Source organism: Pseudopodoces humilis, chromosome 1, assembly GCF_049639895.1.
Source record: "Pseudopodoces humilis isolate 2021_Gansu_Grassland_sample_001 chromosome 1, ASM4963989v1, whole genome shotgun sequence".
NCBI classification, from domain to species: Eukaryota; Metazoa; Chordata; class Aves; order Passeriformes; family Paridae; genus Pseudopodoces; species Pseudopodoces humilis.
Genome location: NC_142200.1, coordinates 25,492,407 through 25,518,354, shown reverse-complemented (window position 1 = coordinate 25,518,354; position 25,948 = coordinate 25,492,407). Strand labels below are relative to the sequence as shown.

The window sequence follows — 25,948 nt, the reverse complement described above, 5'->3', positions numbered from 1 at the left end:
TTGATAAACCAGTGCAATAAGGCTAATAAGATGCCCCTTTCAGTTTTGGTACAGAAAGACAGAACATAAGGCAGGATTTTTCTTCAAGCTACTAGAAAACTTACAGAGACAGTACCTATCCCAGATGCTCTCTGGCAGTGACTTTGAATTTCATCACAGCCAATTGAAATATTTCCATTGAAGAAAATACTTTGAAAAAGATTTTTGTGGAGGGTTTTGACAGTACAATATCTCCAAACTACTGCTACTCCTAGGAAGAAGTCATTGTCCCTTTCTGAGTTAACATACATCATTCATTGTCCATAAATTTTTAATTTAAAAACAAGGAGGAGATATATATCACCTAAATGGATTGGAGTAATGGGAACAAGGAAATCTCTCCCTAGTGACTGGTATATTCAGATTTCTTCCTCTTTCTTTTTTTCTTAATTTCTTTTTTTTTTTTTTTTTTTGGTTTACAATTCTTAAGTCCAAAAGAAAATAAGGATTAAAAACTTTTCCTAATAAGTGCTGATTTTTCTGATACCTACTTACATGATTTCCATCTCCTTTTTACATCTTTAAGTGTACATATTGTGAAACATTTTCCTGTAAAATCCTATCCATTTTGATTTGCTGCTCCTGAACAGTGCTGCTTCTTCTGCTGTACTTGCTAAACACTACCAGCATAACCTGAGTTTTAACTGAGACTGCCTAGGAGCACAAGATAACTCATAAGGTGCATGAAGAACCATCCTTCTCCAAATTATTTAAAATCAAAGCTCTTATCTCACCTGAAGCTGAGATAGGCAGATCATAAAGCAAATGGAGTCTACTGTAAGTGAAACAGCCTACTCCCATGGGAACTTGAAAAGTAGCTGTGCTAAATGGGAAACTAGAAGATGAGAACTGGCTGAAGGAAAACTACAGTCCAATAAACACACTTTGTATAAAGTATTGACAGAACAGCATTTCCTTTCCTTATTAAAAAAAATAAAAGGAAAACAAACAACAAAAAAAGAGTGCATAATATTTTATCTTCCAGTATCTCCCTCATTCCCTGGCAAAAGAAATTCTGTCCTTGTTTCCTCTGCTTCCCTGTGATGCTGTGTATTGTCCTTCTTTCTGGCAGTATTTCTAGGATCACCTGCAGCACCATGAATGGAAATCATGAGGAAAGACCTCCACAGCTCAGCTGAAGTTGAGGTACCAGCTGTACTCTGCTTACAGGGTATTATGAAAGCAAAGGAATATATCCTTGTAGAAAGCCTGCAAGTGTAAAATTGTGTGACAGGAGGTTTTTCCTGAGCGACGGGCCCATTAGTCTTTACTCCTACAAAAGCCTCATTCATTCTTCAGGACGAGGGAGGAGTCAAAGCATGGATCTCTTAGCAGAACATGATTGATAAGATAAAATGCCGATGAAGTGAGAACAAAGGAAAGCAGCAAAGCGCTGTGCAGATGATGTATTTCTACTGCAACTGTCCTTGGAGTCTGGAGTATTATTAAACCAAAGGAAAATACAAGAAAATCGACCAAACATGACAAGAAAAAAAAAAAAACACCACCAAATCAACCAAAACCCTGATGTATGAAGACACTGCAATTAAGTAGTCAGAATAAATTGCTGTAGTAATTAACTACACTCAGAATACTGATTTTGTATATGATTCCTTATTTGGAATGAAAATTACTTTAAAAAGGATAACAGTTTATGAAAGCATTTCATTAATTTGCCTGTCTTTTCTGAGGTAGATGGCATATAAACTGTTTTCATTAGAACAGTACAAAAAGAATGAGGCTAGGACTTTCAAAAGGACCTCATTTTCGCAATCTTGCTGCTAAGTAAACAAGTTGCTTTGTGTTTTTGAATTTCTCTGGGATACTGGAATAGGAACCAGAGAAAATCAGCCCCTTGGGGTGAGAGATAGTTTAAAAATAAAAATAAATCATCAAATCTTTTTCCCATTCTGCCGGATTTCAAATAATACTACAAGAAGGTGACTGTCTACTATTGGAGCAGTGAATCTTAAAATTGACACTCGCCTGGGAAAAATTACTCATTGCTGAGATCAGATATATGTTTTTCAATCTTCTGCTTTTCAGTGTTCTAAGACTCAGCTCAAAATGATAGGAAGCCCAAGAGAGCTGTAGGTCTTTCTTTCTTGCCAATCCCAAATGGCATGCTTGTCTTTTTCCCCCTGGAAATTTTTCCCAGGCAAAAAAAAAACAAACCAAAAAACCAAACCAAACAACAACAAAAAACCAAAACAACCCCCCAAAAAACCCAAAACAAACAAACAAACAACCCAAACCTGCATGATCCTCCAGGATTCCTAAACAGAAGCTAACCAGTAAGACAATGAGGAAAACCTTGCCTACCTGATAGCTGAAAGTCACCAATCAGACAAACAGCTGCCCTGCATTTTCAGATGAAATGCACATATATTGTTCTTTCTAGGGTTACAATGATAGAGGAGTTTTCTCTGGTCAACAACTATGACCCATGGTTCCCACCATTTCAACAATGAAACTAACAGTTGCCAAAATTCTTCAGAGAACTTGCATTGGTAAGATGCTTTTATTAATTATCATGTATTTTTAAAAATTCTTCCATTTTTTACTGTGAATATTCCATTTTATCAGGAAAATGTGTCCTTCAAAAAGTATACATGAGCATACCAAAGTACATGAGTTATTAAATTTGCAGCAAAAATTTCCAATGATTGCTTTTAAACCTTCATGATATAGATAGTAAACCTTTTCATTATAGAAGTTCAAGGTTCTAAGATACATAAAAGCACAGTTTTAGTGATAGCATCAATTTACTTTCCCTTGATTTTTTTTCATCAAAATATATTAAAATTCATTAATACAAGTAATAGCTTTTGAAAGCTGCTCTACAAAATTCAACCTTAAAAGCCATATAAAGAAATGAGTGCCATTTTGCACTATGAAAATTGTTTAAGTTAAAGGAGAATGAGAAAGCCAGAAGTTTGTTCACTTTCAAACATGGTGTGGAACTGCTCCAAAAGAGTTAAACAAATTAAACTGACATTCTGACTTCAATGTACACATGCCTGTAGATTTTCCTGAATGCTTGAAACAATAGCTCCAGAACCACTGAACATGATGTGCAGTGTTGGTCTTCAACCAACATAAAACCCCAGACACATAAAATCACCTTCATTTGCTGTCACAGTGCTGTGACTATGTACTATTACACAGTCATACTGTTGTATGTACTATCACTAGTACATACATACATACTATGTATGATTATTACATAGAGGACTCCCAGCAGTGCTCCTTTGAGATAGAAGTGTGATGAGGGCAAATATGAGCTGTGCAATGCCACAGTTCTTGCTCCAGTAAGAATCCAGGGCTTGTTTCACAAGAAAGAAGTCTCCTGATCCCATTGCACAACTGAGGGCATTCACAGTGCCAAGCACAGCTCTTGCTTCAACTGACTGGCACAGCAGAAGTATTGCACCAATGGAATAGTCACAACACCATACTTATACTCCTAAAATGCCATATTAAGGTTTTGTTGCAGACTCCAAATGCTGTTACATAAAAAGCTCTGAATTTTACTTGGGGATCTCAGATGAGAAGGGGAAAGAAAAAAAGATTAGATAAAGCCTCTCATTCACAAATTCAGTGTAACATTGAAATACAACAGCTCTGCACTTCTTGTCATCTCTATCATCTTTTGTATGACAGAAACATCCTATTTGTGCACCTGTGCATCTCCTTTTGTGTATCATTGTTTGCTGAAGAGATGTCTCAAACTCCATGGAATTGGCTTAGAGAGATTTACCAGGATAACTGAAGCTGCTTGGAAACAAAACCTGTCACAGCATCAAACACAGAATATGTCTACAGAAAATCTTTTCTTTGCTACTGTTTTGACAAGATGCAAAGTTAGACTTAGCTTTAAATTAGCATTCCCAGATATGGCAGTAATTTACTCACATCACCTTAGAGTTTGGCAATGGCCAGATTTTATTTGTGAAGAATAAAGGGTATATTCAATCTTTATTTGGTAAATTTTAGGTGTGTCAACTGCACTATGCAGACATTTATTTAACTATGAGGAATGTACTACTTAAGTAAATTGGACATGTTATAATCAACAATTCCAAAAGACATTCAAAAGTTTTTGGGAAACACCAATTCTGCTCTTGGGACGGCATCTTAAAGATTTGCCTTTAAACGCTGGCACTGCATCATCATAGATACAAACTGGAGACTAGGTTTTATGTACTTTGGTATTCACAGAATTGGATAATAGCTGGAGTAATTCTTAACCTCTCTTATATCACTGTTTAGGAATATTCCACATTTTTCCTAAACCTAAATAAGTTTGACGTGTCAAAAAATGCAAAACTAAAGTTTAGGTAAATATTAACCAGTACAATGTTTGAATGGTCATGAAGTTTCCTAAGAAGAATTCAATGTTTTTCAAGCAAAACATGTTTTCATAATGTATTACATTCAGACAGATACTTTTCTGCCTTGGATTCAAACAGACCAATCAATCAAATATATTTCTAAAGTAATGTTAACCAAGGAAAGCAAACCACCTGACTTTAGGAACAGGGTAAGATGGAAGTAGTTCTGTTAGCTGAAAATTCATGCCACTTATCTATTTTGTTTAAAATAAAATCTTCTCTTACCATCATGATTGGGATTTCCCAAGGTCCATGGCTCATCTGAGTCGAAATGAGTGTCTCCCCCAATTCCTGGGCCAGGAAAATATGCATGAGCTAAAAATCCTCCCTCCCCATCAAAGGGAGAACTGTCTCCATGAAAACCTGATGCAAAAATGATAGTAATATCCACGTCTCTCTTGCCATTTTCTAATTCAATGTAAGGAACTTCTTCAAATGTTAGAGGAGTTACATTCTGCCACACATCGAAGGCACGGCGAATGGCTTTACGAGTTTCAGCATCACCTACTTTTGGAGTGACGTTCTTTATGCTGAAATAAACAGAGAAACATTACACAGATTAAATTTAACAGAGTGGTAAATGACACTGCTAATAACCACTTCCCCCTAATTATAAGCACTGTGTTTTTAATAAAACATGTTAGCCTGGCACTTTAAGAAGAGTTTTTTCAAACGAGCTGGTGCAAAATTATGGTGTCAATCTGTACAGCCCTTTAAGATAGAATTTATTATGATAGCTAGCTTACTCCCAGCAGTAGAAAAAAAACACATTATATTTAGAAGATTAAGAATATATTAAAATGAAAAATTCCTAACAGTGGGATAACCAGATTAATCAACCACTGACTGTTTACCTCCTGGACCACAATTAGAATCCATTACAGCTAAAGAATCTTGTGTTCTTTCTGATCAAAAGAAAAATGTTTTTAGTTAAATTAAATTTTTACTTATTAGTGAGTTCATTAACAAAAGCAGAACTCCATACTGTGACCACCAACCAGTAATCACAAAGCCTTGTTGCATTTGCAACTGGAAAAATTCCCTATCAGAAACAAAGCCTTTTGACTTTAGTACAGGCTAATATGTCCTTTTATGATCTGATTACATCTGTAAATCTTCCATAAAACTGTAGAATCCATCAGAGAAATCATTTTATATTAGACAATTACGTGCTAACTCAAGAATATGTATTTAAACAGAAATTTCAGTCTCCACTACTTCTTCAAGTGACACATACAGGAAAAAGGCAAAAACCTTGAGAACTGCAGTTTACTCTCATAGTAAATTATCATGAAATCATCTTTAAAAAAAATCTTTCTTTGTTTTCATTATTGAATTCAAGAAAAGAATGTCAATAATCAATTTCAGACCTATCCAATTTTCTGCATCATTTCCACTCGATTCATATAGGCAGCAAAAACTCTATTAGGTTTGTGTCTGCTCTGAAACTGCTGCAATCAGATTCTCTTTGTTCCTTTGACATGTGCTTGACTGAATGTCCAGCACAATTTTCAAAAATTGCATAGTTTTAGAGTACATGTAATATTTTTGTCAGTTTACACAGCATGGCACATTAAAAGAGAAAAAATATACTTTCATGAATAAACCTCAAAAGATTGATTTTTTTGGTACATTAAATGTGCTTGATTATATGGTATTTATGTTTTTATAAATGGGAACAAATCCTTCAAGTGTGATTGTATAGATTTTATTTCATATATACATTTTGTTCATAGCTTCAGGTAGAAAACATAAAGTTTCCTATATGGACTTCCACTCAAAAAGATTTCACTGTATTGAGTCCAATAGTGCTGTCTAACCAAAGTATAATTTTTTAGCTGGTATGCATGTTCCAAAGAAATATGAAGTATAAGATAATACATTGCAGACAATTCACTGCTTTCCTGGATCTTTTGTTCCAAAGGTAATTTAACCAATCAATTCACACTTCTGTTGATTCTATTATTTGCCTGGCTTATATTATTGGTTCTTGTTCCGCCTTTCTCTCTCACATACATGAGCTTCAAAACTTTTCCCCTTATACAAAGATATTTAAAAGACATTTCTGAACTGCAAAGTCATTACCTTTTCGTTGTCTCTAAGAAATTAAAATTTTGAAATCTATAAATCTCTGGTTATAAGACATTTTCTCCAGTATATTGAATATTTTCTGTGATTTTTATTAAACTCAACCCAATTTTTTAATGTTCTTTTAAAACTGTCTCTGTCAGAACTATAAAGTACTGCAGGACTGATCTTGCTGTCAGAGAGAAAATGTCCTCTGATCTGTAGGCATGACCTTACTCTACATAATGTAAATGTCATCTGATTTAAAGTGGTTTCTATGATGCCCTTTCATAATTATTTGCTCATCAGTCATTTTATGATCAGTGTTGCATTGCTTTCTCTGTGATAAAAAAATATTGGACACACTGGACCAACAATCAGCCCTTGCAGAACCCCTCTCTGAAAGCTCCCACCTTTGAGAATTAGGTTTTTTTTGAGATGCTTTAATTTGCAAGTTCATAAACTACTGTTTGTGCCCCCTGAGAAAGTATAGCATTTTGGAACCTGTCCTATGACACAAAATCAAAAACACTTCACAATGGCACACTTCCACTACCAAAAACTTCCCTGATGCTATGCTAAGAATATCCCTTGCAAAGCTGGCAGATGTGCTCGTAGTCCTGCTGTGCTCCCCCTAAGGCACGTGTACTGCCTGAAGCAGAGCTCTTTGAAGGATTAGAGCCTCTGTTATTTGCCATGTATAAAGAATATGGCAAATGAATCAACAGGCTCTCATAGAAAACAGAGCATGGCTAGAAAAACTGAAGAAAAACTGAAATACTGATATAGAAAAAGCTCATCTGAAATATACAGCTTGGGCTTTATTTGGTTTTGGGTTTTTTGTTGTTGTTAGTTGTGTTTTTTTGGTTTTGCTTCTTTCTTTGGGTATTTTTTTGTTTGTTTTTTTTGGTGTTTGGTTTGGTTTGTTTGGTTTTCTTTTTTGTATTTAGGAATCTTAGTAATTGGTCAAAGTCCCCCTTTGGACTTAAGTAAACAGAACAAAAGAAGGGTCTTCTGCTATTATATGTGAAATGAGGAAATGGATTAAAATGGATTGGAATTTTGTATTGATGATAAATTGTGCAATTGGACTAAAAGGGTCCAATCTTGTTTGACTCAAACATTAAAACTTATCATTTTATATTTTCTTGTTTTTTCAGCACATTGAATTGAGTTTTAATCAGATTAAAAATGACAAACTGAGCCACTGGGCTAGTTTCACACTTGCAAGCTAGAGTAGACTACCTTTTACAGCAGACATTTTCCATGGCATTCAGCTATTGACTTCTGAAATGGCATCCTACATCTCCAGATTCATTGCTAACTTTTTTTAAAGCACACTTTCTGTATTAAAACCAGAGAAATTTCTGGCTTCCAAACCAAGATTGGAGTGGGCAAGATTATACAGAAAAGCGTAACTTTAAAGAGAAATTACACAAATCATCAGTTATTCCTATACAAAAGTATTTACAAAAGACTATTGTCCAATTTTAATGTGTAAAACACAATCCAAGTTCAACACTGAAAGAGCAAATACCAACACTGTGCAACACAAACATTGAAATTGTCTTGCTGGGAACTTTGCTCAAAATCATTCACCAGTGCAGATATCTGAAACCCAAGTTATGTTACATTTCTTTCATGCTGTTTATCATACAACCTCCAAGGGGGAAGTACAGTAAAATCACTTCATAAAGACAGTCTATCAATTGCCAGAGATACTAGGACTCATCTTTTAAAAGTCTTCAGTTTAGACCTATGATTGCAATAGCAAATAAAGTCTCATATAAGCCCCTTCCTATTACATTTAGATCTACATCTTATATCCAGGAATCACCTGAAACAGTAAAAAAAAGAGGAATTTGGTATCTTACACTCAACATGTGCAGATAATGGAGATCAAATAGAAGTAAGTGTAGGATGTGACAACTCAGAATCACTCTTATTGCAAGGTGAAAGCGTAGCAAGACAAAGGCCTTCATAATAAAAATACATCTTTTTTCTAAGTATTGCTTTCTTAGTCTGCATATCTAATGATCATTTCACAGCAAAGAAGCTCAAATGAGAGAAAGATCCAAAGCTGACCTTGACCAGATTGGCAGTACAAAGAGGTTGAAGATCCTGTAATTACTAAACAAAAGGCAATCTATAATATGAAATATTTATTTTCATGCCATGTTTTACAAACAAATAAACTGAGTGACACTTTTTATAAATTTTGAAAGCTGTTATTTTTAGACTGCAACAGCCATGTATCAATTGATTATGCTTTTTTTTGGTGGTTATTATTGCTAGTTTTGTATGATTTTCAACCTGATAGTTGCTTCAAGCATTATAACTTTAAAATACATGTCTTCCACAAGAATGATTAGATTTTATCACTGATATGCACTTTTCACATTGATTTACTATTTCCACAGCTGTCTGAAGAGTCCTGTTTTGAGAGTGTTATTGTATAATCCTGAGTCTATTGATTTCAGAGAAGCTTTGGGTTTTCCTTCCCTTCCCACTCCTTTCCCAAAATATCCTAAAAGAAAAATTATCCATGTTTCACTGACATATTTTTGGCTGTATTAGCTTCAGGAGCCTTGCAAGATTGTCAGGATATACCTCACTTGACTGTGTAAAATCAGTAATCTGAAATTTAAATAGATGAAAGAGCAGGAATTGAAGTTGAGTAGGTAAAAAGATACAGTCAGTAATCTGTTTGAAGTAAGCTAGTTACAGATCTGTGCTTGAGATGAAATTGTTCAGGTAAAATGAATTGGAACATACATTAAATTTGCCTAAGTTGTTGACATAACCTCTTTACTGTCATTGATGTAAATCAAACCTAAACTGAACCAAAATTTTGGAGGCTTGCTTGTTGTTTTGGTGGAGAGTTTTTTGTTTGTTTGTTTGGGTTTGTTTGCTTATTTTTGATTTTGTTTTTCTTTTTCTTTTTTTTTTGTTTTTCATTTCTTTAGGGGGGACTTTGGTTTTGTTTGCTTGTTTTGTTTTTGTTTTTTTTGTTTCTTTTTTGTTTGTTTGGTTGGTTTTTAATCACACTGTAACTTTTATTGAAAGTAATAAATTACCTCTGGCCAAAAACATATTTCACCTTGGGCCATCATTGCTCTAGAAATCACAGAAGAGATTGCTTCACTAATCTCTCACTGACGTGAGGTCTTTTAGCTCCAACTTCTTTCCAGTTTCAGTTTGCTGACTGTAGATATTGACTAAGAGTGCTATCTTGGTTCATACAGCTCTTGCTCATGTTGATTAATCCTAAACCAGAACTGTTGCTTTTGATTTTCTGTGGGTTTGATTTTCAACCTACTGCTGCCATGATTGAAAGAACTTATTATTATCTTGCCTCTTCATTTTCAGGGATAACATTCTCCTCAACATTCATTAAAAGAAGATGAAATGTGAAAGACATGAGATTTCCGAGACAAAAACCCAAGATTAGCAAAATACTTGACAGATAAATGTTTTTATAGGAAAGCTATTTTAAGAGATCTGATGTCATAATATACTACTAGGTAATCTAAAATCAATAAAATGAAACATAAACATGGAATATGTCCTAAATATTACTTTGGAGTAATACACTCAAAAATATTTTTGCTGCTATGAATCAGCAGCACTTTCCAAGTTTTTTCTTAATTCACTGTTTCCTTACTTATTAGTATGGATATCCAATATCCAAGAAAAAATTATTTCTCCATATTCTACACAACATGGACCATCCAGACTATAGGAATTGCACAGTCTATTGCTAACAGGCCAGAGAAGAGTTTTCATTGCCTACTGAAGCTCCCAGCTAGCATTCATTCATTCATTTACCTGAACAACATATAGTTAGAGTCTAGGATACATCTAACTTGTAAAAGGAAAATGGCAATTATCTAGGGCTTGACCCATTGTCAACTGAATTCAAGAAAAATATTAAATTATTTGTAGTGGGTTTGGGATGGAGCTATTGCCTATCTAGAGCTAAGTTTCCTGCACCAATTAAATGATAACATACTGCTGAACAATTGAATTTGGTTTTTTCCTTACTTAAGAAAGAAAAAATTAATCAGAATAGCTTTTAAATTTTTATTTTATTTTAAACCATTACAAGTTCTAAGTCATGGCTATAATTCAAGGCAAACCTTTTATTTTTACAGAACATTGTCCAATTTTACTTGCAAAAGTATTTCGCAGATGGAGTAATCTGGGCAATTGAGAAATGACTGACTGCTGGAGCTCAGATTATGAACAGTATGCACAGAATGCTGATGAGGAGGGGTTCATATTCAATGATTCTCTGTCTAAAATTGACAGATAAACATTTATATTCTATTTTTACAAAACAGCTTTATTGATTCACATTTTTGCTCCTTCTTTAAAGTACTGGATTATTTACTTTCCTAGCAAAAGAGAAGGTGACTATATTTTTGAGAATCATATGTGCCTTCAAATGTACCCCTTAATTTTTAAAAAAAAAACTTAAATATTTTTTAAAAATCCTTTCATAGCCTTCTTAAATTTCTTCTCTGATTTTGTACAATGTTCAGAGATGGTTGTGTAACCTGACACAGCCTGAAATACTAAGGAAAGATTAAGATCATATCATTTAGATCTCTGTAGCTTTTTCTGTAATGGAGTCGTAATTCTCTTGTACTCTAGATGTTCTCTTTCACCCCTACACTCTTCTGGCTGGTAAAAAGCTTCAAATACTTACTTTCTGTTTTGCTCTTTGTAAAAGGCATGTTAGTCTATAACATGTGTACTAATAATGGTCACAAGGTTTATCAGCATAAACTATACCAGGCAGAAAAATACTGTGAACTGGGTAGCTTCATCAGAAACAGGAATTCTAACAAACATCACACATCAGTTCAAATGAGAAGAAGGCTGCATTCCCTGAGGGAGAGCAAGCATAATTAATGCAGCAGATTGTCCATTCCATGCTGATGTTCCCAGTACTGGAAATCTGTATTTTGGTTCTGTCTGTAAACACATTTCTTTCTAAGAATGAATATCACCTAACCCCAAAATTTAATCTGTTACTGAAAGGGCACAATAAATGTAATATGGGGCCAAAAAAATACATTATTAATGTATCTTCTAATTATAATTGTACTTTCAAGTTGCTTCATTGAAACTTTTCTTGAAATTTTGCAGAAGTGTTTCAGGTGGAAAAATTACATGTTGAAAAAAGTTCCAGGGCAAGGAAGGGTGGGGAACTTGCTTTTGGGAGCATTTGTTATGGGGTTTTGGTTTTGCTTTCCTGAAAATTGTAAGATGTATTACACAGTGAAATGAAGGAGAAATTGCTCTTTCTGTGGAGGAATTACTAAACTTAGCAGGCACACTTCAGGATGCAAGGTTCGACTGGCCAGGAAGGCACAGAATGTACCTGGAAATCTGCAGGTTATAAAGAGACTGAGGAGTGGCATAGAGAAAAATTGAGCAGATAAATGACACTAGAGATATGAAAAAAATTTTAAGGAACAAAGCAGGTTAAAATGTCATTCATTTAACATGTTATAAGCCTGTAAGCAGGGAATTGGTGAAAAGCGTGAAAAGAATCTTAGTTCTTTCTTTTTGGTCTTTATTTGCTTTGGGTTATTTTCTAATTCAAAAAGACAATATAACATCTATTTTTTGTTCTAATCAAATGTAGGGTTTCTATTTTAAATGTCTTTTGTACTATAATTCACTGCAAAAAATATTACAGATTTAGTCACTTCAAAGCTCTGACTGGAAGTCTTGTCAAAGTGAGAGAGAGAACATTTTCGAAGAGGGGAGGCAGGATATAAAGAACTGCTATAAATTCTTCAAAGTGAGAAAGATTACTAGATAGTTGTCACTTAGCTTAACACTTGACACCTTCATTTGTTATTTGGATTAATGCTTTGGGTGACAGTCCAGAAGATATACAAGTGGTAGGATTCAGACCGTTGTAAAAAATTGTGTAATGAAACAGGGCATCAGACCCCGTACAATCAGAGTGGTAGAAAACTACACATATGAGTAGATGACTACACATGCCTCCTAAGTGTGCACACTCTGCATTTAAATTCTAAAAAAATGCAAAAATATGTAAAGTGCTGTAGGTAAGCATTCTTATTCTAACCAGCTATAAATTACATTTACATTAACAATAAAGGACTTCAGCCAATGCAACTTACCAGCCCCAAGGCAGTCAGTTGTCTATTCCTTGATGCTATATCAGAATGTAATGTATTAAACTATTCAGTCATAAACCAGAGTAGTGACATAGGGTTACAAATTAAACTTTCTTCATCAGGATATGAGGAACAGTCTGTATGACTATTAAGGCTTATGAACTTTAAATTTACTACTTGTATGGGTTTGTAAATAATGGCACTAGTTAATGAATTGGAAAACTATTTTATCCCTCAGAACTTACCCCTGTTAGATATTACAGGAATCCATGATGAGGCTGTGTAAATTTTCCAACAGTCTCTATTGGAATCCTTATTTTGCTGACAGATTGGGGGTTTTATATAATATACATGACACTTTCTCTGGTTGACAGAGCTCTAGTGAGTACATCTTGAAAGTTTCCATCTAACTTTCCCTGCAAGGCCTCAGTTTTGACAGCAGGCACACTGTGCTAACTACGTGTCAGGCTCAGGAGTTATACAGATGTACTGCCCTGCACACACTCCTGCACCCATCATCATCTAGACAGGAAATGGTCGGGTCAGTGACTCATCAAATTATAATCAAATTAATTTGTACTTAGAACAGACCCATAGGCACCTACATTTTGCAGAGACTGACTCCTTTCAATAACCTATTTTACATATTTAAATTAGAAATCTGAGTTTCATTACAGCACTCCTAGATTTAGAGCATTATTTCCTGAGAATTTGCCAAGAAAGTTGAAAGGTAAACTTAAGGACACACTGGGTGTTAAACTGATGCTGTAAGCTTCAGAAAGTTTACTGGCTACTAAATAGATGCAATTTTAGTCCAAGAAAACAACTTGGTTCTTATGCAGCACATACATACTTATAGGAGGTATACCCAGAGTAGCACTTTTATATCATACATTAATAATAAACTTCTCAAAATATTGAAAAACATTTAGGAATTTCTATTTACTTTAAATGAAAAGCCATCACTATTAGTGACGTTAGCATGCCTACAGGAATATCTTTAGTACCTGTAAGTGATATGTTTGTGTTGCCATTTCTGTCCTGTTAACGCGTAGCGTTTCCGACGAATGTTAAATTTGGAGCTACCTCTTGTTTGGTCAGGCACGCCACATCGAGGTTTCTTCATCCAGCTGCAAGAAACAGCACCACACAGTTAAAGCAACATGAAAGAAAAATAATAACTACTGCATCCCTAAAAAAAACCCACGTAACTATCTGTATATATAATTTTATGGAACATATAAACTTATAAAAACAACAGACCATTGGTGGTTTTTTAATTCAAGATACTGAAATTGCTAACTATTTGATACTATCAAATTCTTCTACCTTACTCTTTTTCCACACAATGAGAAGTATCTCATTGGAACTTAAAACTCCTAATGGAGATATTTAACTCAGGAATTATTGCTTAAGAATATTCAATGTTCTGCACAAAATCAAGCTGAAAATCTAAATTGCATATAATAAAAATGACCATTGCAGAAGCACCAGATTTCACAGAGAAAGACTTTATTTCTACAGTGCTTTTCAATACATCATTGTTTTCCAATATTTCAAAAACTTTAAACTTGCCAGCATTCAAAATATATTATAATTAAGATGATATCTAATTCAAAAATATCATTTCCACAGCAATATCCTTGAACTATTCCTCACTTGTAGTGTAAGGCACTATTTAGTTGAAAGAAAACACAGCTAATATTATTTTATATGAATTGAATGGCTGCAGGACAATTTACCATCAGGAAGAGAGCAAGACTAAAGTCTTTGCTGCGTAAGTAAAAGACAAATCTCCTCTGTTACTTTTTCCAGCTCATTGGACTATATTTCTATCATGCCAAACAATTATTTATGTAAAAGCTATAGTTTTACAATGGCATTTACTAGAAGAGTAGTCATAGCCTATATGCAGGCTTTCATGGATGAATTTCTGACCATTAAACTGGCACTGTTTTGTAAATAAATGTACACACAGCAAATGTATATATACATGTGTGACTGGATGACAGAAAAGTAATTTGAAATGTCATCTCAGAAAGCGGATTCCCTTTAAAACACGCACAGGTAATAAAAAACACGAAAAAAACCAGTCAATCATCAGCTTCACTTACGATAAATGTGTAAGAAGTGGTTTAAAAGTACAGTTAGATTTAACACTTCATATAAGCTGTAGCTATGGATATACAGCAAACTGTTTTCCAAAGGCACAAGTAGGTATTAAGCTCACCAGCCTGTGGGAAAATACAAAATTTTCTTGATACTACCAAGATGGCACTGCATCCCACTTGCACTGATAAGAGATACAGAAGTGCCTGCAAAAAGTCTGATGTGAGACAAATCTATAGAGTAGTACAGGTCAGGAACCCAAAACTCATGGATTTAACTGCCTTAGCTGAAGACATCAAGGATCACAATCACCGACTTCAAATAAGAAACACAGAATGATTTGTTCTAATTTCTAGTCAGAATACTTATGCATGGCACATAAAACAGCTGATGTGCAAGGAAAACAATGTTCCTTCCCTAGTACCTGCAAAGACCATACTGCAAAAATCTAAAAAACCTTACCCCACCAGCATTTGCTGACACACCCTGCAAATTTACTCCAGATTCCTTTGGTTTTTGAAATAAAATAATAATTCAACAAAGTAGACATTAAGGATTTTTGGAACGAAATATTACTGAAAAGTTTAATTTGCTCTAGTAATGAAAGAAAATGGAAGAAAGATGTAATTACAGACCAAAGGGCAATAGTATTCTTATTAGTAAAACAATATATTTACACTTCACGAAGTTAAAATTGGCTCAGACCTTCGAAAACTTTTAGACATATTGTCAGCAATATTTTTTCACAGTGTATGTTAGATTAGTATGCAACACTTTAGTGGCAGGGTATATATAAATTATGTTGTTGGAACTTTATACACACACTGCAGAAAAAGATGTAAACATAAAAGATTGGTGTTCTCACCTTAATGTGATATCCCTACATCAAGAACAAGAAGCAAGGAATAAAGAAAAATCAAATAACTATTATATTTTGTTAGAAACACTATATAAAGATATTGTACAATATATATCACTCAAAATTGTATCATTTCAAGGGCAATGACTTAAAAGTTACTGAATTAGGCCTTTTCCCTCAACAAAAGTTTACATTACTTAGCTTAACTGATGGAGACCTATTTTAATAAAAGGGTTTGCTCACTGGCAAGCTAGGGGCAGATAAGAGTAAATATTCTAAGTTCTGAATTTAAAAATTAATCTTCAAAGCTATTGAAATAATTTATCAAGTCAAAAGACTCAATAATCTTACAGAAAATCTTGTTAATGTAAAAACCTTTTTGCATTTTAGAGCTAACACCAAAGGTCAAGAACAGTAGGTAACATGGATTAAAAAGTCAACATTGTATTATCTTAATAGAACTACTGACAATCCTTTTTTGACAAAACAAAACGAAGCCCAAAATAACATGTTATGAAATTCAAGCAGTCACAATTTGTTCTTGCATTGATTTTGAAGCAGTATGTACCTACAAGGACATTATGCTTGTAACCTTATTGGTTTGGACAGGGAGGGGATGTTCCAAGTTCTCATGCTGTCTGCACCACTAATGTTCTCACTGTTCTTACATGAGGTCTGTAGTTCACACAGTATAAATCCAAATATAAATCAAATGGAAGTCATTGCATGGGTGGTTCAGTAGCTTTTGGGCAATTATCTTCATGTAAAATTTAAGGAAAGATGCAATTCGCAGCCAAAGATTTGGAACATCACCAAATCTATCACCTAGATCTTAGCTGAGCTAAGTTTAGATGTCAAATTTTAAACAAACTAGTGCATGACTAGTATGGGAGCTCAGTATTTTCTAGCACAGAAATGAGGCAAAATGTTAACAACTTCAGGCACATAAATTTTCCTTTTATTTCTTTAATATTTTATTTTTTTTTCAACTGTAATTGTTCCCACACTCACTGGGAGGAAGACTTCTCTTAGTAATAATCATTAATGCTCATGACGCTCCAGATACTTAGCACATAATATGGTCTTCTCTTGGGGGAATTGACAAATAAGACATTGATTTCTATATTCTATCAAATATAGATTCTTCTAACATAACATGATTAAGGTCTTCCATGTTCCTGATTGTTTCTTAGAGTTTAATTTTTTAATGTGTTTTTGAAATGTTTTGAAATATGCTTCATTTTTAAAAGGTGCCTACAGGTAATGACTTTGCCTCTCTTTCATCACTTTGTTTTTGAAATTGAAGAAATCTTTTCTGCAGCAGCCCTTCAAAATTAATATTTTACAAGTACTCAATAAAGAAGCTTAACTGTGACAAATGTTCTCTATCTGTACATTATGTCACATCACATTCCTATTCTAATTCCATTAGTTTGAATCTTGAAGAGCTATATATGTCAGGAAAATTTAAATATTTTAGATTCACAGCAAGTCTAGAAAGATTAAAAGAAAAATATGCAGCAAAACTCTGATGCTCTTCCAGTAGAAAGAGAGATGAAACTGAACTTCTACCTCAAGCCAGCTGCCTAACCATAATTTGTTCTTTGCTGTCTCGGAGGAAAAATCTTTCTGTCTCTTACTTTCCTTAAGCCTTCAGGAAAAAAAATTACCCTCACTGAATCAAAACAGTAAAAGCCATACGTTTGGTTGAAGGCCCCAGCTGCTTTATCCCTTATCAAAATTGCTGGTAAAGTTGAACAATTGTTTCATTGTTGTTGGGCTTTGGGGGTTACTTGGGACAGAGTTATAGCAGAAAAGGAAACTAAAAGAGAGGGTTCAACTTGACTTAGTGCAACTTAACTTAGTGGCTGGACAAATTATAGATGTCTGTTTAAGAAAACTACTGAATTATACCCTTAAACATCTATTAAGGAGAAATAGGTATGTCTTTCTAAGCATCTTTGCTTGTTGTAGCCTGCTATTACAGGACTTTATTGACACTTGCTTAGTAATAGGAAACAGTCAAAGAGTGATGTAAGATATTGTATTTCAGCCCAGATGATTTCTTTTCAAGACTTCTCACTGGCTGTTTGCTCAGGGTACAGACCTTATGTATACTTTTGTACTAAAAAAATTACTAATTTACTGAGAAAATAAGCCACTGGATCAATTTCAACAGCTCAGTATTTACTTTGTGACTGATAGTTAATATACGAACAGCAGAGAACGTAAACTTGGTCAGAAGCTCATCTAAGCATTGAAATAAGCATAATTGCCATTTATTTCTAAAGGATGACATTGGAATAAAATGAGAGTTTTGTTCTTGTTGCACAGATTTAGTCAGCATCCTATACATGACCATTCCACCTGTATATCAAGAAGTTTGCAGTCAAAAGTATATATCAAAAGTACAAAACCAGTTTTGGGAATAAACATGTATAGCAGTTTTAAGAAAAGACGACAACTAGCCTTCTTCTACAATGTTTCTTTTAAGGATGCAGAAGGCCAGGAATGCCAACAGTGGGTCCAGTTTCAGAAATGTCCTTTTTCATGAAACATTGACTGTGTTTGGTAATATATAAATGAAATACAGAAAATACCGTGGCACTCCATGCAAACATCAGACAGTATTTTCATTGGGTTCGCCATTTGCCATTGTCACGGTACTTATATTCAGAAACTCCCTCACATTTTTACACCATTATAAGGATGTCTCTCCCTACCACTCACTCTTCCTTATCCCCAGCAATAAGCATGCATCATTCTTTCCAAGACACTTGAGGAAAAAAAAAATAGTGAAACCAAGTGAATGCTGAGTAGTAAGGAGAAGATGAATACTGTTCATATTTATGCATACCAAAATACTCATTGAGGGATTATCTTCTTTCCAGAGCAGCAAAATCCTCCCAGGAGACATTTCATGGTGCTGCTGTAGGGCATTGTTTCTCTGTTAATATCCCCAAAGTTGGTTCCTATCAAGTTGTTACTACAACTTTTTTAATAGTTTGTCCTTCTGAAGACAGAGTCACATCATAATCTCTTGTCAAGATGTGTCAAAGATGCAGGTAAATCCTCATGCACAAGATGAGAACATATTTTTTATGAGGTTCCTGCTTTATTTATTATTTGCAACACCAGCATTGTTAGTTATTACAGCATATCCCAGAGGAAAAAATTATAAACTGTCTTATGTTTCTTACCTGAAGAGTATATATACTTTCTGTGCAGATGAAATAGTATTTTACAAAATAATGCAACAAATGAATAACTGAAAGTCAATTTACTCTTTATTATACAGTCATATCTCCCATGAATATTCAGTGATGTGAACTGATGGTACCTTGAGGCCAGTATTTAGTTAAAAATGAGGTTTTTTGTTGTTTTGATTTTTTTCAACACCAATTTAAGTGTGACAGGCCTTTAAGAATCAGTTCTGTTCCCAATTTGACTCAAGTTAATGTGACTCCAAATGCCTAAGTAAATGCAGCATGAGTTACATGTACCTAAGAATTGCAATATATTAACGTATCTGTGTAGAAGAAAATACATCAAAAGATCTCAAAGACTCAATATTCACCACTTTATAAGACTAATATTTTGGGTTGCTGCACAGGTGGATTTCTCCATCTCTTAAACTGCAGAAGTGAAGAAAATCTTCAAAATGCTACATTAGCAACCTTAACCATCTCCATTTGAACTTGGAATTTTGGGTTGGTTTGGTTTTTTTTAAACTCTCCAGCTGATACTCTAAACTAAATGATGGCCTCTGCTTTCCCTTAGGTTACTCCTTTCTGTCTCTTTTGTGCTGCTGTGAACAGGCTATTTTACTTTCAGTGAAATATATTGTCTCTGACATATCTTGAAAAAGGTACTAGTTACTGGCAGCACTCTCTCCTCAAAGATCAATCACTGTACAAAGAGCATAGACTCTTCACCTGCAGAATGGACCATAAACACTTTCGAGCATGGCTCTCTCACAAGACATTTACTGCTATTGCACTGCATGGTCTAGGGTCCTTTAAATTCCTAAACTGAGGGATGTGTGATCAACTCACCTCCCCTGAGGGCAGCCACAAAATCTGCTTTGTTTTATTGCTTTCCAATGCAATAGAGTATGTGTCAGTGGAATAAAATGATTTTTCCAATCCTACCAGCATTTTGCCTAGTCTCTTCCCAAAACTCTAAATTATAGAAAAATCATTAATGTCAGTTACCTTAAAAGAAAAGAGTAACAAAAGATGACACATCAGTTTGGGGGTGGGAAATGGGAAATGAAGGAGGATTATTTTCTCCCCCAAATAAGCATTTTAGAGCGGTAGAAGCATATTTCACTGAGGCAAATGTTGGATATGCAGTGACAGCACCATTGAGTTATTGCTTGTTTTTCAAGCAAAGTAACTTTTCCTGAAATCACAAGATAATCTTTATCACAATTTAACTGAAGTGAGTCCAACAAGCACTTCAGAGAATCAGAGAAATTTAAGCTGGAAAAGACCTCTAAAGTAATTGATTCAAACAATTGTCATGGCACTGCCAAATCCATCATAAAACCATGTCCCTAAGTGCCACACTTACACTTCCCTGGGCAGCCTGTTCCAATGCTTGACAACCCTTTAGGTGAAGAACTGTTTCCTAATATCATCTAAACCTCCCCTGGTGCAGCTTGAGCCTTGTCCTGTAAATGATTGCCTGGGAGAAGGGGCCAACCCCCACCTTTCAGGTATTTATAGAGAGTGATAAGATCCCCCTGAGACTCCTTTTTTTAGGTTAAACAGACACAATTCCCACAGCTGTTCCTCACAGGACTCGTGCTCCAGACCCTTCCCCAGCTATGCTGCCCTTCTCTGGACTCAGTCAGCACCTCAGTGTCCTTCTTCAGGGCCCAAAACAGAACGCAGCATTCGAGGAGTGGCCCCACCAATGTGAAGTACAGCAGCATGATCACTGCCCTGGGCCTGCTGTCTTAATCCTAGATACAGTCTCTTAATTGTGTATTAATCGTCCCTGTTTTTTGGGGTTTTTTTTGGCACGTTTCTAAAATTTGGGACAGTATAGAGTTGTTTGAAAGTGTCCCTCAATAGTTCTGTTTTACAGAGTTTCTCTCTGTACATTCTGCATCCAAAATCAGATACTGAAACAACTTCAGAATTGCAAAGGGCATGCAAAACTGATTCAATTTTACTGCATGTTAAAATGACCACACCTGGTCTTTTGTTACTGGAAACCATGAAACAAATGGGCCAATGTAGTCTGCCAAATTTAATTAGTAAGAATAAAGAAATTTACACTAAAGATTTTCCAGTAAAAAAAGACTCCTTCAACTGTGAAACATTTCATGGATTCTTGCCAGTTTCAAATATGTTTCTTCCCTTCCACAATGATAACCTTTTGGCCCTTACTTTAGGTAACCCTGTAACATCTTGTGTACAAACACTTGCCCAAAGGCAGACGGCAGTTAGGCTGGTGATGACTGCTACCATGAAACACAGAAAATGAAGAAAATGAAAAGGCAAGGAAAGAGAGAAACAATTTACCTCCCCATCTGAAGCTGCAACACTATTTGGATACTCCGGTTACACCGCTGCTTCCCAGTTCTATTTTACCCTGCTTGAAACAGAAAAGTCAAGAGCAGTTCAGTACTGGTTACTTACTCAATTGTGTTCCTGTCCACTTTTCCTGTCATATTAATGCCATAGAACTGCTGCATGGCAGCTATAGCTGATTGCATGGTTTCTGCAGAGCGCAACACCGACATTCGGGGGTCAGTTGGTGGAAGGTAGCCATACTTTTGTAACCATACCTGCAATGACAAGTGCAGCGGCTATTAAATAGAAATTAAAGGTAAAGAAAACGCTCCCTAGTAATTAGTTTTATACCGTACATAAAGAAGCTTCTAATTCACCAAGTATAAGTCCTGTTCGTTTGGGTGCTTGGCTTTTTCTTCTTTATTTTATGTGCATATAAGACATTCTTTGGGGATTTTATTTCACCTTCTTTATTAAAGATTCCATTGCTATAAGACTTACAGAGCTTCCTACCTAGAAACCATCTCTATTATCTGAAACTGCCTGCTTCAATTATTTATTTAATGTATTTATTTATTTATTTGAAGCTACAACTTAAGCACCTAACCCTGGCTCTAGGCACTTCAAGTAGTGTTTTAAGCAGACAAGATATAAATCTACAATATTTGCCACATACAACTGACTGCCCACCAGGCACATAATAATATTCACCATCTACAATAATAAATCCACAACAGCTCACGCATTTACACTAAATTGTTATTGTCTCTAGAAGAATATGAAGGAGAGGGTAGGGAGGCATTCAGCTTTCTGAGAAGAATATCAAAATCACATACTTATAGGCAAAGCAGGTGTCCAGGAGGTAATGAAGTAGCAGAGTCTGCTTTCACCTCACTAAGAGGAGCTGCCTTTTTAAATCAAGATGGGTTTATTGCCAACTGCTTATGCTCATAATTGTGTAGAAGTGTGAGGTCCAAATTACTGAAAGGTTTATGGATTAAAGCAACTATCTTAACAACATTTGGACAAGCCCTCTGAAACATGCTGTCCTCTTGATGCAACGTGTCATAAACAAGTAGCTGCAGTTATCATAATGTTTCTATGTATTTTCAAAATCAAGACTATACAGAAAACAGTGAAAGACATTTGAGGAAGTGAGGGCACTGATACAGCTTTAAAAAAATGTCTTTTCATTCCAGGGCTGGAAGCGCTCATTAGAATGAAAGGTACATATATTGCCAATCTGCAAGACTCAGTTAAAATGTATTGCTGCAATTTCACTCCCCTAGTAACAAAATATTTGTGACCCCATAAATCTGATCTTCTGTTCTTTAACAAAAAAAAACAAAAACAAAGCAAAACCAAAACAAAACAAATTAAAATTGATTCAGCCACCTCTTTCAAACATGTCACATAACAATTCACAGATTCTGAATCATTACATTAATGAATATAATTAATTACAGTGTTTTGTGGGCTCTGCCTCATACAATTCTGTTTTTTTAACCTGTTTGTAGATACTCTATATGCAGCCTAACACCAACCTACATATCTATTTTCAGTTTTAAATTTCTCTTGCCAAGTCCACCATTTCAGTTTTGCAGCAGGTTAACCAAGGTTGTGGTGCACTCCCCTTTTATGAGCACAGTGGACGATCACATTGAATTAACTTATTATGAAGGTACACTTTACTAACACCGAACGGGCATTACAGGTGAACATTGGCTCAGTGCAAGTGAAAGATTAAACTGGCTTTTAAGATTGTGTAAATCGTCAGGTTATGAGTTCAGATATTGCTAATTTAAACACGTTTACCTTAGACACACATTTACCTGTGCAGTTCACACACAAACTCAACAACCACAGAATCATAAAATCACAGAATATTCTGAGTTGGAAGGGACCTACAAGGATCATTGAATCCAACTCAAGTGAATGGCCCACAGGGATCAAACCCACAACCTGTTTGTGAGCCCCACAGAACAGGGAGATACAATAGGGGGTACAGACAGGACTAAGACCTAGACTAAAGCCTTTCACCTTCACACTATTTCTAAATACAAGACTATTCAGAGTAAGAAAATTTTGTTTAATAAATAGGAATATGCTCTTATTTACAATATAGATGAATTGCTACAATCAGAACCTACATACAACTTTAGATATTCATACCTTCTTGAACTTCTCAGCTTTAATGGAGAGCTTGTGTACATTAAATGTGAGCAAGATTTGGGTAATCACAGAAATAACTTTGTTTATGTGCCACTTTGCAGATGAAGCCTGTTCTTCCCTGCATTATTGGAAAAAAGCTCTGAAATGCCAGACAGAGCCTGGATATTGGCAAGAGCAACATAATATGTGGAAACAAGACCACGGAACTAAGAAATTAATGTTTGATAGAGTGGATTGATTTCAGTGTAGTACGTAGAGCATCTTTGCATTAATATTTACAATGAGCATATTTAAGAATGGGGTTATTTTTATATTCATTTCTCAAGTCAGTGATATAAAAACAAATAGTAAGGGAAGAAAAATAGTTCTGAGTAGAATGTCACAGTTATGTAAAATGGTGGCACCTTCTCAGCAAAAATCTGGTATGCAGACACGGACCTTTATGAAGCTCTCAGGTGCTAAGGGCAGACAAAATTGCTGGGTAGGCCTGGGAGGTCACCCATCACCATGTAAAACCATCCTCACTGCAGCATAACTGGAGAAGTCAGAGGTATGGGGTTGCAAGAAAAAAAAATTGCCAGGAGGTAAACCTTCAGCCATCTGAATTAGAAAAGGTATTAATACAGAGACAGAAAAAAAACTCTTGGGGACTACCGCTCATGGGAGAAGTGGAGCAGGGAGAACTAACTGGAATCTAGCAGAGTGACACTGCAGAGACACTTGACAGAAAAGGAACAGAGAGTTGGCTCAGAAACAGCAGGAGAGGACAGTATAGCCTTTCCCTTTCAAAAAGTCTTACATACAAGGTAAGTATAGGATGCCTGAAAGCCACCCCCAATCATTGAACAATGGAATTAGACCACCTGGGTCTTCCCTCAGCCTTCAAAATAGCCTAGAAGACACAGCCAACATACTGGAAAGTCAGATGACACTCTGAAAGTAAGTTTCTGTCTGAAAATTCAGACAAATTGACCTCCAGGCTGGTGAATGTTTGAGAGCTAGTAGCATTTAGTGTTACAAAATTCTTTACTCTGTCCTTAAGAGAATGGATTATGAAACAAGAAAAAAAATTAGCAAATTTGTTTCTGCAGTTTTCTGCAGGAAGGAGAGAAAATTTTGAAGGATCTTGGCTCAGACTACCAGAAATCTGAAATATCCATCTCAGATTCTATTGCGCATAGCCCAAATGCTGTGAACTATGGATGAGAAGATTAACTTAAAGCCCAGAATATACAGGTGGGCAAAACAGCAAAAAGGAAAAGAAACAGTATGAGAAGAAGAATGAAAGAAAACAATTTTCTCTCGGTCTTGTATTTTTGAGGCATGCTATAAAAGAAATAACATACAGAAGAATTTTCCCCTCTCCTCTACTGAAATTTGACTTAGTCTGCCTTTAAGGTACTTCAGCAATGTCTTGGTGAGCTTCATCCTGAGGAAATCTTTGGTCTTGGAACAAAGAAAGAGTGAAGTAGATCCATCTAACATGTAATGTCTTGGATGCCAACAGGGACCCTTTGCAAAGACCCCAAAATAAGTGATATGTTTCATTCCTGTATACAATTTAAGAAGATAAAATATTGCTAATTCAAGTCAAGTTTTTGGGCAGGACTTTTTTGTCTTGCTGCAAAATGTGATCCATGGTATCTCTCAGCTAACCACAGAAAAACACAGCTGGAAGGTAATACGTTCCACCACTTCCCTCTCCAGTACAGTGCTTTAGTATCCTACTGCTGTGATGTTCCCCTTAGAGCTGGATCCTTCTTACTAGAACTTAAGCCTGTAACTTTTTATTTTACCTGCAACAGGTAAAGGGAACCAGTTATTAATTTCTCCTCTGAAGCAACCCTTCATGTATTTGAACTTTCTGATGTGAGTCACTCTTTCTATTTTAAAAATGAACTAAAGAAACCTCTTGCTTAATCATATTGCATTATCTGCATTAACCTCCAGAAATCTTGAAGCTAAAATCTGTCTTTACTAAGCATTTGCTTGCACTAGATCTCTATGTTATTTCCCATTGTTGGCCTATTAACAAACATTGGAGTTTAGCTGAAGTTTTAGGAGTAATTAAGAAGAACATGGATACCCAAATATTTCATTTTGGAAAGAAAAACAAAAAACCCAGAAAAAAACAGAAAAAAACCCCAGAAATAAAATTAGCCTAATTTTTTTTTTTTCAGTAACAAAATGTCAAGGTTTATGTCTCATTCATCTATACATTTTAAAATTTTAAGCTCATTTTTACTCATTCTTCCCACCAGAAAAGTTTCTTCACCCTAATTCCACCTTCTGTTTTCATAATTATAAAGAAAACGATAAACAGAATCCATTGGTGATGAAATCTGTAGACACGACAGGAATTTGTTAAGGACCTGACACTTCTGCAGGCACCCATGGAACCTGTGAGTGCTCAGCACGTGAGCTGTATCACCTTCCAGATTTTGGATGTCTTTGACTAGATACCTAGGGTTTGGGGTTTTTCTGACATGATGAAAAAATCTTTGCATTTTAGTTTGTGACTGCTACTTACGCTATGCTGTATGGATCATCTGGCTATGGAAGAGACAGAACTTTCTCATGTGGCTGTATTTTTTTGCTTCTCTAAAGAATAAAGAATGGGCT

At 35.3% G+C, this 25,948-nt stretch overlaps 1 protein-coding gene across 1 annotated transcript in view; it reads right to left on the bottom strand.

Annotated features, from left to right (window-relative positions):
* MMP16 (matrix metallopeptidase 16) overlaps positions 1-25,948 on the bottom strand; it is a 163,595-nt gene that overhangs the window by 58,996 nt on the left and 78,651 nt on the right. Inside the window, exons 2-4 of the mRNA XM_005517044.3 lie at positions 21,281-21,429; positions 13,669-13,791; positions 4,659-4,963 (exon numbers count right to left, since the gene is read on the bottom strand). Of these exons, the coding sequence (XP_005517101.1) occupies positions 4,659-4,963; positions 13,669-13,791; positions 21,281-21,429 (577 nt within the window). The remainder of the gene's footprint in view (positions 1-4,658; positions 4,964-13,668; positions 13,792-21,280; positions 21,430-25,948) is intronic.